Here is a 15,143-nt window from a genome sequence, read left to right as displayed (position 1 = left end):
ATCGTTAGCTCCAGTTTAGCCCAACAACTCCCCCCTCCCCACCGTCCCACACAATCATACACACTTTTCGCCCCACCTGGACCCACGGTGGGTGGTTTCACAGTGGGTCAGCGGGCGGCAGGCACTGTAATCCAGCCCCAGGCTCGGGCACCTGAGACGGGCAGACTAAAGGCCTCCCTGCTGCGCTACATTAATTAATTAAGTGGCCTACAGCTCTGTTCCCCAACGGGCAGCTGACTGCTGGAGAGAATCGCTCCCCCACAAGCCCTCCAGTCAGTGTGAACCTGACAAAAAGGACAGCCCGGTCGGCGCTCAGAGAAGAGCAGCAGCAGCCGTAACTTCTTAAAAAAAACCAAATCCCTTTATTTCTGCCACACTTAGCAGACATGGAAAGGTAACAGTGAGCTCTTTCCTCAGCAGTGGTCCCCTCCTCCCCAGGGAATCAGTCCCCCTGTCAGCTGTCCGCCTGGCTGCAGGGACGAAGGGACCGGCCCCTCCTGCAGCCGGGGGCGGGCGTGGGGGCTGCCCTGAGCGCAGCCCTCCGCCACCGGGTCCGGCCGGGGCCGCTGAGCGTGACGGGCCGAGGCCCGGGAGCCGGGCCTGACCGGCTCGCGGTGACTGGCCGACGTCGGAGTCCGGGGGAGCCCCGGCTACACGGCCATCAGGGCGAGGGGGCGTGTGCCGGCACAAAGTGGGGCGTCCCAGCTCAGCCCGCTCCCGGGGGGCAGGTGCCGGGATGGCAGGAGGACGCGAGTGACCCAGTGCCTGTGCGAAGGACAGACGGACGGGCCCTGAGCTTGGTGGCCGCCCCAGAGGTCTTCCCGCTCGCTGGGCGCAAACCGGAGCCGGCGAGGACGGCTCGCTCCAGTTCTCGCCCCCTGCCCGTCCAGGATGTGGCCAACCTCCTCCCCGTGACCGCCGTCCCCACTCCCCGAGGGCTGAGCGTGAGAAAACGGCGGCGGATGGGGTGGGCCTTCAAGAGGACAACGAGTCCCTTCGGCCTGCAGAGCCGGCTGCCGGTGGGCTCCACTCGAGGCTGCCTTCCGTCCCCACCCTGGTTCCACCGGGCCCAGGCCGCTCTCACCTGCCCGTGTCCACACCCAGGAACACCTTCCAGTTGTCCAGGAAGCCGTAGTTGTAGGGATTCCTGAAGACCTGGGGCCAGCGAGGAAGCCGGTTGTGCCCGGAGGCGCACGGCCCCACCGGGTCCGGGAGGACCCCCCACTCCCGCCGGCGAGGCCCCTCCCCTCACCTTGCCTTTCTTCTGAAGCCTTTGCCGCTCCTTCCTGTTGATGTGCCGCTCGATGCTCGTCTCCCCCCGGCTGATGAGGGCCGCGTGCCACAGAGTGAGGAGCCCTAGGGCCAGCCCTACTGAGCTGGTGGAAGCGGGCAGGGCTTGGCTCCCCGTGTGGGCCGTAGCGGCTGGCTGGAGGCCCACGGCTCCAGCCCGGAAGGAGACGTCCGGCCTCCGCCGGCACTGCCCCGTCCCCTCCCTCTGGGCCGGGTGGAGGCTCCTGGAGGGGGATCAGAGATCCCGGGACGGGGGTGTCCAGCCCCGTCCCCTTGGACGGCCTGCCGGCCAGCGAGGACCCACCACGCTCACCTGCCTGCGCCCCGTCGGGAGGAGACCTGTCGCCCCAGGATGGGGAGCCGAGCTTACCTGCACAGGACCCAGAGGTAGATGATGCTTTTGTGGGAAAACCTTTCCCAGAAGGAGAAGGGCGGGGGTGGGGTCTGTTGATAGGTCTGCAAGACAGAAGGGCAAGGCCGGGTTCAGTGTGGCGAGGGAAGCGGGCGAGGACGGAGCCACAGAGGGAGCGGGGAAGCGGCCCGCGGGAGGCACACGCTGTCACCCAGCAGCCCAAGCCAAGGCGGCCATGCAGCGCGGCGGGGCGGGGGGGTGTCAGCGAGGGGCCCGGCCTTCAACACGCAGAGAGGGCTGTGGGGAGGGGTGGGGCATGCCCAGAGACCGAGCCTGGAGGGGCCAGTGGGGCTGTACTGGTGGTTGAAGTGAAATACGAGGGATCAGGGTAGACTCGTAAGAGCTCAGGAGATGGAGAGCTAATGACCGAGGCCACAAGCACAGCAGAAACCAGCGGTCAGGGCGGCGGAGATCTCCGAGCCCGGAGGTCCAAAGGAAGCCAGACCGGGCCAAGACCACCTGTCCCCCGGCTTCTCTCTCCCTGACCTTAAGCCCCACTGCCCGCGCCCTCACGGACCCCTCTGCTGCTCAGGCCAGCGGTAACGGGGCCGCCCTGGAGGCTCTGCCGGCCGCCCGCCCTGGCACCGGCCCGTTCTCCCCAGTGTGTCGGACGGACACCCGGAGGACCTTCCCCGCGGCCCCCAGACGTCCCCGGGCCCGAGCCAAGCTGGGCGGTCTGGCCCCGGGCCTGGGCAGCGGGAGGCAGGGGCGGTGGTGAGGGCAGCACACCTGGTTGACCGTCGCCTGTGGTCGGTCCTTGTGGAGCTGTTTCATTTTCTAAGGGGATGGAGAACAGCACAGGTCGCGCCCGGTCACCCGGCCTGCCCGCCCGGACCGGGACAGCCCTCCCGGGGCCCGGCCCTCCTCGGGGATGGCGTCGGGGGTAGGGGGGAGCGGGCAATCACCTCGATGGCGGCGTAGGCCTCCCGGAACAGGTCCCAGCTGCTGAAGCTGCAGTAGAAGCAGCCCAGGGTCATGAAGAAGCAGAAAGAGAAGAAGTAGCGGTGGTTAAAGTGACCCACGCAGTTGTTCAACCAGGCTGGCGGCAGGGGCATTAAGGAGCACGGCGGGCAGACGAAAGCAGGCCCCGTGGGGCTTCCTGCCTCGGGGCCCCGGCCTAGCCTCTTCCCGCTCCTGCCGCCGGCCCCGCGCTTCGGCCGGTGAGAGCCGGCGGCAGCCGGGTGGGCTCCGGCCCTGCCAGGGAAGGCGGGCGGCGGCCACCAACCGAGGACGAGGCCGCCGCCGGACGGGCTCTTTGGAAAGGGACATCGGTTGGTGTCCGGCGGCCGGGACGGTGAGCCCGTCTGGTCCCCTCAGGGAAAAGGACAAGGGCCTAGATTTTCCTAGATTCTCCAGAGCCCCCCGGCTCTCCCTTTGCCCAGGAAGCGGCCGCCCCTCGGCCTTCCTCTCTGTCCCTTCTTTTCCTCCCACGGCGGCAGAAGTCCGAGCCAGGCTCAGAGGCTCTCCCGGGCGGGAGGCCAGAGGTTTTAAGCCTCTAATTCCGGGCAGCCCCCCGGCCCGGAGGGCCCGGAGAAAGGATACGGCAGTGGTGATCCATCTTCAGCACGCACCTGGGAAGGGAGAGACAAGGCCCTGTAGCTTTCGTTCCTGCAGGGAAGGGAGCAGGCTGAGAGGTGAGACCGGCGCAAGAGGACGCTTCGCCCCACCCATCCCGGCAGGCCGGGACGCCGGCCACCCCGGGAAGCGTCAGCAAAGGGCAGCGGGCGGGAAGGGACCGCGGGACCCGGGGGCAGAGGGAAGCCGCCACCGCCCACCTGTTGCAGATGCTGCAGTGGTGCGTTCGGGCCGGCTTGGGGTAGATGCACTTCCTGCAGATGGACACGGTGGCAACCTCGTTCTTGTCCTGGGTGGGCGAGAAGAGGCCGCGGTAGTCCCCGGCCAACCGGGACCCCGGGCTGGCCGGCGTCGCCGTCCGTGGCCCTCGAGCCCGGGCCCCCAGTCCTGCCCTCCCTCTCCCCGCGACGGGCCCGACCTGAGGCGGGTATCCGGGGGAGGTGGTGATGGCCTGGTAGTAGTGGAAGACGATGAGCAGCAGGTTCCAGTGGCCGTAGACGAGGTGCCAGCAGATGCGGGGGACGGAGTAGGTCCGCAGAATGAGGGGCAGGACGCACAGGTAGACGATGAGCACGATGGAGCCGGTCAGCGCGACCACCAACGCCACAAATACCTGCCGGGGCCAGCGGCGGTCAGGTCCGCGCTCCGCGGGGCAGGGGGGGGGGTCCCGGAGCCGCGGCCTCCCTCCCGAGGGCCCCGGGGGCCACTCACCACCCCGAACCAGCGGGTCACGTGGTCCACCAGCCAGTAGACGGGCTCGAAGAGGGCGTCGATGGCCGCGTCGCTGCCCCCGAAAGAGTTGTAGAGCAGAGAGCGCAGGCAGAGCCGGCCGTACTGCCAGTACAGCCCCAAGCTCCGCAGCGGGGCCGGCCAGCGGCGGCATAGGGAGCGGCGCAGGCAGAGGCGCAGCGGCCCCAGGGGCAGGCCCCGGCGAACGGGCATGGCCCCCTGTCAATCAATCAATCAATCAATCAATCGTATTTATTGAGCGCTTACTGTGTGCACAGCACTGGACTGAGCGCTTGGGAAGTACAAGTTGGCAACAAGTTGTCGCGGCCGGGGGACACGGTCTAAGGGCCTGGGTCTCATCAAGCCCTTCAGTCAGTGTGAACCTGACAAAAAGGACAGCCCGGTCGGCGCTCAGAGAAGAGCAGCAGCAGCCGTAACTTCTTCAAAAAACCAAATCCCTTTATTTCTGCCACACTTAGCAGACATGGAAAGGTAACAGTGAGCTCTTTACTCAGCAGTGGTCCCCTCCTCCCCAGGGAATCAGTCCACGTGTTTTGTTTCGTTGTCTGTCTCCCCCTTTTAGACTGTGAGCCCACTGTTGGGTAGGGACTGTCTCTAGATGTTGCCAATTTGTACTTCCCCAGCGCTTAGTACAGTGCTCTGCACATAGTAAGCGCTCAATAAATACGATTGATGATGATGATGATGACCCGCGGCCGGGAGCCCTGGGCGGCCCCGAGACGGAGGCATCGTTACCGATTCGCCTGTCCCCGGCACCTACTAGGTACCGGAGCTGCCCCGGGGAAGGAGGCGGTGTGAGCATCGCCGCAACTCTGGCCTCAGACCCAAGGGAGGCCCTTCTCGACGGGGCTCCGGTGGACGCAACCCAACCGTCGGGGATACAGACTCTCAGAGAGAGGAGAAGGAGCCGGGACCCTTACTAGCTCTCTTCCTCCCTTCAAGGCCCTACTGAGAGCTCACCTCCTCCAAGAGGCCTTCCCAGACCGAGCCCCTTCCTTCCTCCTCCCCTCATCCCCCTCTCCATCCCCCATCTTACCTCCTTCCCTTCCCCACAGCACCTGTATATATGTATATATTCGTTACTCTATTTATTTTACTTGTACATATCTATTCTATTTATTTTATTTTGTTAGTATGTTGGGTTTTGTTCTCTGTCTCCCCCTTTTAGACTGTGAGCCCACTGTTGGGTAGGGACCGTCTCTATATGTTGCCAACTTGTACTTCCCAAGCGCTTAGTACAGTGCTCTGCACACAGTAAGCGCTCAATAAATACGATTGATGATGATGATGATGATGACCCGCTTGAGACCGGGAAACGGGCGACCCTTGGGAGAGCCGGGAGGGCACCCGTCTCCTCCGACGGAGGACAAGGAGCTGAGAAGACGGGGCCAGGACGCCTGAGCCAGGCCCTTCTCATTCATTCATTCAATCGTATTTATTGAGCGCTTACTGTGTGCAGAGCACTGGACTAAGCTGGCAACATATAAAAATAATAATAATGATGGCATTTATTAAGCGCTTACTAGGTGCAAAGCACTGTTCTAAGAGACGGTCCCTACCCAACAGCAGGTTCACAGTCTAGAAGGGGGAGACAGACAACAAAACATATTAACAAAATAGAATAAATATGTACAAGTAAAATAGAGTAATAAATCTGTACAAACATATATACGTACATACATATATACTAGCTGCCCTGTCCCATCTGTATCCCTGCCCGAAGCGGGGCTCATTCCCTAATCTCCCGCCGCCTCAGGGCTAAGGCTAAAACTCCCTGTTGGACAAACACGGACATCTCAAACGAAAAGGGCAGCTGGATCCCGTGGGCCCGGCCTGGGAATAATAATAACTGTGGTATAATAATAATAATAATAATAATAATAATAATAATAATAATAGTATTTGTTAAGCGCCTACTATGTGCAAAGCACTGTTCTAAGCGCTGGGGGGATGCAAGGTGATCGGGTTGTCCCATGTGGGGCTCACAGTCTTAATCCCCATTTTCCAGATGAGGGAACTGAGGCCCAGAGAAGTGAAGTGACTTGCCCAAAGTCACACAGGTGGCAAGTGGCAGAGCCAGGATTTGAACCCATGACCTCTGACTCCCAAGCCCGGGCTCTTTCCACTGAGCCACGCTTAAGCGCTTACTGTGGGTCAAGCACTCTACTAAGCGCTGGGGGGCATATGCTGCTAGGGGAGCAGCCTGGCTCAGTGGAAAGAGCCCGGGCTTTGGGGTCAGAGGTCATGGGTTCAAATCCCGACTCTGCCACTTGCCACCTGTGTGACTTTGGGCAAGTCACTTCACTTCTCTGGGCCTCAGTTCCCTCATCTGGAAAATGGGGATTAAGAGTGTGAGCCCCCATGGGACAACCTGATCACCGTGTAACCTCCCCAGCGCTTAGAACAGTGCTTTGCACATAGTAAGCGCTTAATAAATGTCATCATTATTATTGTCAGCTGTGTGACTTTGGGCAAGTCACTTCACTTCTCTGGGCCTCAGTTAAAATGGGTATTAAGACCGTGAGCCCCACGTGGGACAACCTGATGACCCTGTATCTGCCCCAGCGCTTAGAACAGTGCTTGGCATATAGTAAGCGCTTAACAAATACCAACATTATTATTATTATTTCAAGCAAATTGAGTTGGACACAGTCCCTGTCCCGCAAAGGACTCACAGTCTTCATCCCCATTTTACAAACGAGGTAACTGAAGCACAGAGAAGCAAAGTGGCTTGCCCAAGGCCACACAGCAGACAAGTGGCAGCGGCAGAATTGGAACCCATGTCCTTCTGACTCTGAGGCCCAGGCTGTAGCCACTGCCTCATGCTGCTCCTCCCAGCAACACACTCCACCTCTCCAGGCGTTGTTGGGTAGGGATTCTATCTGTTGCCAAATTGTACTTTCCAAGCGCTCAGTACAGTGCTCTCCCACAGTAAGCGCTCAATAAATACGACTGAATCAATGAATGAATGAATGATACCCCTGGGGGCTCCCACTTGGCCTTCTCGCACTCCTTCGGGCCAACTGCATGGGCCTCCTTTCTCTCCCTCCTTCCCTCTTTGGTTTCCCCTTGTCCGAGTCGGTAACCATCATCATCAATCGTATTTATTGAGCGCTTACTGTGTGCAGAGCACTGTACTAAGCGCTTGGGAAGTACAAGTTGGCAACATATACAGACGGTCCCTACCCAACAGTGGCGTCGTCTCCTCTGAATCAGCCACTCAATCGTATTTATTGAGGACCGTACTTCAGCGCTTGGGAGAGTACAAAAAAACGCTGTAATAGACGCATTCCCTGCCCTTGCCCTGGACGGTGCCTCTCGGCGTCCCCGTTGCTAGTTCCCTCCAGCTCCTTCTAAGCTTCATCATCATCAATCGTATTTACTGAGCGCTTACTGTGTGCAGAGCACTGTACTAAGCGCTTGGGAAGTACAAGTTGGCAACATATAGAGACAGTCCCTACCCAATAGTGGGCTCAGAGCCTAAAAGGGGGAGACAGAGAACAAAACCAAACATACTAACAAAATAGACTAGATATGTACAAGTAAAATAAATAGAGTAATAAATATGCACAAACATATATACATATATACAGGTGCTGTGGGGAAGGGAAGGAGGTAAGATGGGGGGGATGGAAAGGGGGACGAGGGGGAGAGGAAGGAAGGGGCTCAGTCTGGGAAGGCCTCCTGGAGGAGGTGAGCTCTTTCAAACCCCACAACCTACTTCATCCTCCTCCTGTCCTCCGGAAACGAAATGAAAGGAAGCAAGAAAGGCTCTGCGCGCGCCCCAACCAGAGCTCCGTAAAACCGCTGACAATTTGTGGATATTCTTCTAAACTTTTCCACGACGAGGAAAATCATCATCATCATCAATCGTATTTATTGAGCGCTTACTGTATGCAGAGCACTGGACTAAGCGCTTGGGAAGTACAGATTGGCAACATATAGAGACAGTCCCTACCCAACAGTGGGCTCACAGTCTAAAAGGGGGAGACAAAACCAAACATACTACAAAATAGAATAGATATGTACAAGGAAAATAAATAAATAGAGTAATAAATGATTTGGGAGCATTTGCAGACTAGAGAGAGACTGCCCTGCGGAGGCTACGCAAGTGCCAATGAGCTTCCACTGAGGCAATCGCTCCCATATGCCCACTTCCCATGCTGATGCCCAAATCAATCGATCAATCGTCTTTATTGAGCGATTACTGTGTGCAAAGCACTGTACTAAGCGCTTGGAAAGTACAAGTTGGCAACATATAGAGACAGTCCTAAATCCCTCCCCATGGCACTCCCGCACCCCAACTCTCACTCTGGGCGGGTGGGATCCTGGGACCCCAGGATTTATTACTCTACTTATTTATTTTATTTGTACATATTTATTCTATTCATTTTATTTTGGTAATATGTTTTGTTTTGTTCTCTGTCTCCCCCTTCTATTCATTCATTCAATCGTATTTATTGAGCGCTTACTGTGTGCAGAGCACTGTACTAAGCGCTTGGGAAGTCCAAGTTGGCAACATATAGAGATGGTCCCTACCCAACAGCGGGCTCACAGTCTAGAAGGGGGAGACAGGCAACAAAACAAAACATATTAACAAAATAAAATAAATAGAATAAATATGTACAAATAGAGTAATAAATACGTACAAACGTACAAACATATATACAGGATATATGTATATAGTGGGGATTCATTTCATTCAATCGTATTTATTGAGTGCTTACTGTGTGCAGAGCACTGTACTAAGCGCTTGGGAAGTCCAAGCTGGCAACATATAGAGACGGTCCCTACCCAACAGCGGGCCCACAGTCTAGAAGGGGGAGACAGAGAACAAAACCAAACATATTAACAAAATAAAATAAATAGAATAAATATGTACAAATAAAATAGAGTAATAAATACATACAAACATATATACAGGTGCTGTGGGGAGGGGAAGGAGGTAAGGCGAGGGGGATGGGGCCCACTGTGAGCCCACTGTTGGGTAGGGACCGTCTCTATATGTTGCCAACTTGGGCTTCCCAAGAGCTTAATACAGTGCCCTGCACACAGTAAGTGCTCAATCAATCAATCAATCGTATTTATTGAGCGCTTACTGTGTGCAGAGCACTGTACTAAGCGTTTGGGAAGTACAAGTTGGCAACATATAGAGACGGTCCCTACCCAACGGTGGGCTCACAGTCTAAACATAAATCTCAATAAGTCTCAATAAATACGATTGAATGAATGAATGACCCCCTCAGTCCCTGGGGAAGACGTGTTAACGGTGGGCGATGCGTAAACACGGGCAACACAGCGAGGGTACATATTTATTCTATTTATTTTATTTTGTTAATATGTTTCGTTTTGTTCTGTCTCCCCCTTCTAGACTGTGAGCCCACTGTTGGGTAGGGACCGTCTCCAGATGTTGCCAAATTGTACTTCCTAAGCGCTTAGTACAGTGCTCTGCACACAGTAAGCGCTCAATAAATACGAATGAATGAGGGGCAGCCTTTGTGTGTGCGCAATGTGGCTGAGACCATGGGGCTCACGTTGGCCTTTTCGGTCACCCTCTCACGGAGGAAAGACAACCTCTTCTGCGGGCACGTAGATGAATGGGAAACCCGGAGAAGCTCCTCAGGCTGCAGCTGGGATGGGGAATGGGATGCTGGAGTGGGGGAGAGGAATGCTAATCGATCAATCAATCGTATTTATTGAGCGCTTACTGGGTGCAGAGCACTGGACTAAGTGCTTGGGAAGTACAAGTTGGCAACACAGAGAGACGGTCCCTACCCAACAGCGGGCTCACAGTCTAGAAGGGGGAGACAGAGAACAAAACCAAACATACTAACAAAATAAAATAAATAGAATAGATAGGTACAAGTAAAATAAATAGAGTAATAAATCCATACAAACATATATCCATATATACAGGAGCTGTGGGGAAGGGAAGGAGGTAAGGCGGGGGGGATGGAGAGGGAGAGGAGGGGAAGAGATAAGATGTGGATGAGGAAAAGTCTAACTGCACAAGTCTGCCACAGGGACCATGGGGAGATTCAATATCTGCTCTCCCTCCTACTTACATTGTGAGCTCCGGGTGGGACAGGGGCTGGATCCAATAATAATAATAATAATGGCATTTGTTAAGCGCTTACTATGCGCAAAGCACTGTTCTAAGTGCTGGGGGGATACAAGGTGATCAGGTTGTCCCACGTGGGGCTCACAGTTTTAATCCCCATTTTACAGATGAGGGAACTGAGGCCCAGAGAAGTGGAGTGACTTGCCCAAAGTCACACAGTTGGCAGAGCCTGGATTTGAACCCATGACCTCTGACTCCAAAGCCCGGGCTCTTTCCACTGAGCCACGCTGCTTCTCCAACCAGGTGATCTTGTATCTATCCAAGTGCTTAGCACATACTAAGTGCTTCCCCAGTGCCACAATTTCTTTTTTTAATCAATCAACTGTATTAAGTGCTTAATGTCTGACCTCTGGCCCACGTCCTCCCCCTGGCCTGGAATGCCCTCCCTCCACACATCCGCCAAACTCGCTCTCTTCCTCCCTTCAAAGCCCTACTGAAAGCTCACCTCCTCCAGGAGGCCTTCCCACACTGAGCCCCCTCCTTCCTCTCCCCCTCATCCCCCTCCCCATCCTCCCCACTTTACCTCCTTCCCCTCCCCACAGCACCTGTATATACGTATATATGTTTGTACTTATTACTGTATTTATTTATTTTACTTGTACATATTTATTCTATTTATTTTATTTGGTTTATATGTTTTGTTTTGTTGTCCGTCTCCCCCTTCTAGACTGTGAGCCCGCTGTTGGGTAGAGACCGTCTCTAGATGTTGCCAACTTGGACTTCCCAAGCGCTTAGTACAGTGCTCTGTACACAGTAAGCGCTCAATAAATACCAATGAATGAATAAATGAATAATGTGTCCATGGTGTGGCTATGGGTCAGAGTTGACTCAACAGCATAAGACAAGACTGAGTGCACAGCACTGTTCTAAGCACTTGGGAAAGCACAATACAGTAATAATTATGGCATTTGTTAAGTGTTTACTATGCGCCATTCACCGAACGGGAACGGAAAGCAGCGTGGCTCGAAAGAGCCCGGGCTTTGGAGTCAGAGGTCATGGGTTCAAATCCCAGCTCCGCCAATTGTCAGCTGTGTGACACTGGGCAAATCACTTAACTTCTCTGGGCCTCAGTGACCTCATCTGTAAAATGGGGATTAAGACTGTGAGCCCCCCGTGGGACAATCTGATCACCTTGTAATAATAATAATAATAATGGCATTTGTTAAGCGCTTACTATGTGCAAAGCACTGTTCTAAGAGCTGTAACCTCCCCAGCACTTAGAGCAGTGCTTTCCACATAGTAAGCGCTTAATAAGTGCCATCAAAAAAACCAAAAACTAAGTGCTGCGGTGGATACAAGTAAATCAGGTTGGACACAGTCCCTGCCCCACTTGGGGCTCGCAGTCTCAATCCCCACTTTACAGATGAGGGAACTGAGGCCCAGAGAAGTAAAGTGACTCGCCCAAGGTCGCACAGCAGACAAGTGGTGGAGGTGGAATCTGAACCCATGACCTCTGACTCCAAAGCCCGGGCTCTTTCGAGCCACACTGCTCGAGCTGATAGTTGATAGTCATGAAACAGAGACTGTGTCCAACCTGATTTGCTTGTGTCCACCCCAGTGCTTAGTACAGTGCCTGACACATAGTGAGTGTTTAACATAGACCATAATCATCATGACCCCTGCCCACAAGAAGCTTACAGGCTACAGGGGAGGAGAGGCATGAAAATCAATTACGGAGAAGGGAAATTTAAGAATATTGACATACATCCTGTGGGGCTGGGGCATAGTCGACACACAGGGGCAATTCATTCATTCATTCATTCAATCGTATCTATTGAGCGCTTACTGTGTGCAGAGCACTGTACTAAGCGTTTGGGAAGTACAAGTTGGGCAATGAGGGCATAGGCTCCCCCCCACAAGCTTCCATCTGGCCTGGTGGCAAAGGGCAAGGAACATGGGGTAGGGTGGAGAGCAGATTAAACGGCCCGTGTTCAGCAGGCTAGACTGTAAACTCGTTGTGGGCAGGGAATGTGCCTGCCATCCATTCATTCAATCCTATTTTTTGAGCGCTTACTGTGTGGAAAGCACTGTACTAAGCACTTGGGAGAGTGCAATATAACAACAGACACATTCCCGCCCACAACAAGCTCACAGTCTAGAGGGCCAGACATTAATATAAATAAATAAATACAAAATTACAGATAGATACAAATATGTGCTGTGGAATACAAAATTACAGATAGATACAAATATGTGCTGTGGAATACAAAATTACAGATAGACACAGACAAATAGGTGCTGTGGGGATGGGAGGATGAATGAGCAGCACAGAAGGGAGTAGAAAGAAGGCTTAATCAGGGAAGGCTTCTCGGAGGAGATGTGCCTTCAATTCTGTTATACTGTTACATTAACTCTGATTTGGTTGCACTGCAATTATAATGATGGTATTTGTTAAGCGTTTACTATGTGCCAAGCACTGTCCTAAGCTGCTGGGGTAGACAAAAGGTAATCAGGTTGTCCCACGTGGGGCTCCCAGTCTTAATCCCCTTTTCCGGATGAAGTCACGGAGGCCCAGAGAAGTGAAGTGACTAGCCCAAAGTCACACAGCAGACAAGTGGCGGAGCCGGGATTAGAACCCACGTCCTCTGACTCACAAGCCCGGGCCCTTTCCACTAAGCCACGCACTTCAGTCTATACTTCACTCTGCTGCATAGTAACAAAATAAAATAAGTAGAATAAATATGTTCAAGTAAAATAAATAAATGAATAGGGTAATAAATCCGTACAAATATATATACATATATACAGGTGCTGTGGGGAAGGGAAGGAGGTAAGGTGGGGGGGATGGAAAGGGGGAGGATGGATGAATGAATGAATGAATGAATGAATGTGTTTTGTTCTCTGTCTCCCCCTTCTAGACTGTGAGCCCACTGTTGGGTAGGGACCGTCTCTGTGTGTTGCCGAGTTGTACTTCCCAAGCGCTTAGTACAGTGCTCTGCACACAGTAAGCGCTCAATATATACGATTGAATGAATGAATGAATGCGAATGCATGAATGAATTCAATCGTATGTATTGAGCGCTTACTGTGTGCAGAGCACTGTACTAAGCACTTGGGAAGTACAAGTCGGCAACATAGAGAGACGGTCCCTACCCAACTGCGGGCTCAGTCTAGAAGGGGAGACAGACAACAAAACAAAACATATTAACAAAATAATGAATTCAATCGTATTTATTGAGCGCTTACTGTGTGCAGAGCACTGTCCTAAGCACTTGGGAAGTACAAGTTGGCAACGTATAGAGACGGCCCCTACCCAACAGCGGGCTCACAGTCTAGAAGGGGGAGACAGGCAACAAAATAAAACATATTAACAAAATAAAATAAGTAGAATAAATATGTACAAGTAAAATAAATAAATAAATAGGGTGATAAATCCGTACAAATATATATACATATATACAGGTGCTGCGGGGAAGGGAAGGAGGTAAGGCGGGGGGGGGGGGGGGGGGGGGGATGGAGAGGGGGAGGAGAATGAATGAATGAATCAATCGTATTTATTGAGCGCTTACTGTGTGCAGAGCACTGTCCTAAGCGCTTGGGAGAGTACAAGTTGGCAACACAGAGAGACGGTCCCTACCCAACAGCGGGCTCACAGTCTAGAAAGGGGAGACAGACAACAAAATAAAACATATTAAAATGGAATAAGTAGAATAAATATGTACAAGTAAAATAAATAAATAAATAGGGTGATAAATCCGTACAAATATATATATATATACATATATACAGGTGCTGCGGGGAAGGGAAGGAGGTAAGGCGGTGGGGGGGGGGGGGGGGGGGGGGATGGAGAAGGGGAGGAGAACGAATGAATGAAACATTCAATGGTATTTATTGAGCGCTTACTGTGTGCAGAGCACTGTACTAAGCGCTTGGGAAGTACAAGTTGGCAACATATAGAGACGGTCCCTACCCAACAGTGGGCTCACAGTCTAGAATGTGTTTTGTTCCATGTCTGCCTTCCCAGACTGAGCCCCTTCCTTCCTCTCTCCCTCGACCCCCTCTCCATCCCCCCATCTTACCTCCTTCCCCTCCCCACAGCACCTGTATATATGGATATATGTTTGTACATATATTTATTTCTTTATTTTACTTGTACCTATCTATTCTATTTATTTTATTTGTATGTTTGGTTTTGTTCTCTGTCTCCCCCTTCTAGACTGTGAGCCCACTGTTGGGTAGGGACTGTCTCTAGATGTTGCCAACTTGTACTTCCCAAGCGCTTAGTTCAGTGCTCTGCACACAGTAAGCGCTCAATAAATACGATTGATTGATTGATTGATTGATTGATTGATGTCTCCCCCTTCTAGACTGTGAGCCCGCTGTTGGGTAGGGACCGTCTCTAGACGTTGCCAACTTGTACTTCCCAAGCGCTTAGTCCAGTGCTCTGCACACAGTAAGCGCTCAATAAATACGATTGATTGATTGATTGATGTCTCCCCCTTCTAGACTGTGAGCCCGCTGTTGGGTAGGGACCGTCTCCATATGTTGCCGACTTGGACTTCCCAAGCGCTTAGTACAGTGCTCTGCACACAGTAAGCGCTCAATCAATACGATTGATTGATTGAATGATGGATGGATGGGGAGCCCTACCGCCCCCCAGCGGCCCCCCCGGGAACAGCCCGGGGAGGAGCGCGCGCGCGCGCGCGCCCCCTGGCGGCCCCGGGGCAGTTGTGCCCGCGGGGAGCGTCAGGGGCGCGCGCTGTCCGCCCACCTACATCCGGGTCCCGCAGGCCGCGAAGGGGTCGCTCCCTACCTGCTGTCCGAGACCCCCGACCTCCTCCTCCGCAGCCGCCGCCGCGCGCCGCCCCACCGCGCATGCGCCCCAGCGGCCCCCCGCCCCGCTGCATGCCGGGAAATGTAGTTTTTCCTGAGGCAAAAAACCCCTCCCTCTCGGCTTCCTCCCTTCAACAATAATAATGGCATTCATGAAGCGCTTACTATGTCCAAAGCACTGTTCTAAGCGCTGGGGAGGTTACAAGGTGATCAGGTTGTCCC

At 53.7% G+C, this 15,143-nt stretch overlaps 1 protein-coding gene across 6 annotated transcripts; it reads right to left on the bottom strand.

The window, feature by feature from the left end:
- Window positions 1–339: 339 nt before the first annotated feature.
- On the bottom strand, window positions 340–14,919 carry ZDHHC16 (zinc finger DHHC-type palmitoyltransferase 16). Of its 6 annotated transcripts, none has more exons than XM_038743793.1 (11): window positions 14,902–14,919; window positions 3,989–4,225; window positions 3,696–3,890; window positions 3,478–3,566; window positions 3,245–3,273; window positions 2,608–2,741; window positions 2,432–2,479; window positions 1,661–1,746; window positions 1,253–1,356; window positions 1,085–1,155; window positions 340–765 (listed from the first exon to the last, which is right to left on the bottom strand). In XM_038743793.1, the coding sequence occupies exons 2-11, from the start codon at window positions 4,217–4,219 to the stop codon at window positions 343–345; spliced, it is 1,410 nt and encodes a 469-aa protein (XP_038599721.1). In that variant the 5' UTR covers window positions 4,220–4,225; window positions 14,902–14,919; the 3' UTR covers window positions 340–342. The 6 variants fall into 6 exon arrangements, with proteins under 6 accessions (XP_038599721.1, XP_038599720.1, XP_038599722.1 ...); XM_038743792.1 differs by lacking the exon at window positions 14,902–14,919 and adding an exon at window positions 8,755–8,770; XM_038743796.1 differs by lacking the exon at window positions 14,902–14,919 and adding an exon at window positions 8,755–8,769 and having other exon boundaries at window positions 568–765; window positions 1,253–1,514.
- Window positions 14,920–15,143: the final 224 nt, after the last annotated feature.

The sequence above is a fragment of the Tachyglossus aculeatus genome, chromosome 3, assembly GCF_015852505.1.
Source record: "Tachyglossus aculeatus isolate mTacAcu1 chromosome 3, mTacAcu1.pri, whole genome shotgun sequence".
Classification (NCBI taxonomy): Eukaryota; Metazoa; Chordata; class Mammalia; order Monotremata; family Tachyglossidae; genus Tachyglossus; species Tachyglossus aculeatus.
The sequence above is the reverse complement of the archived record's forward strand: the minus strand, read 5'-3'. Positions and strand labels throughout refer to the sequence as shown.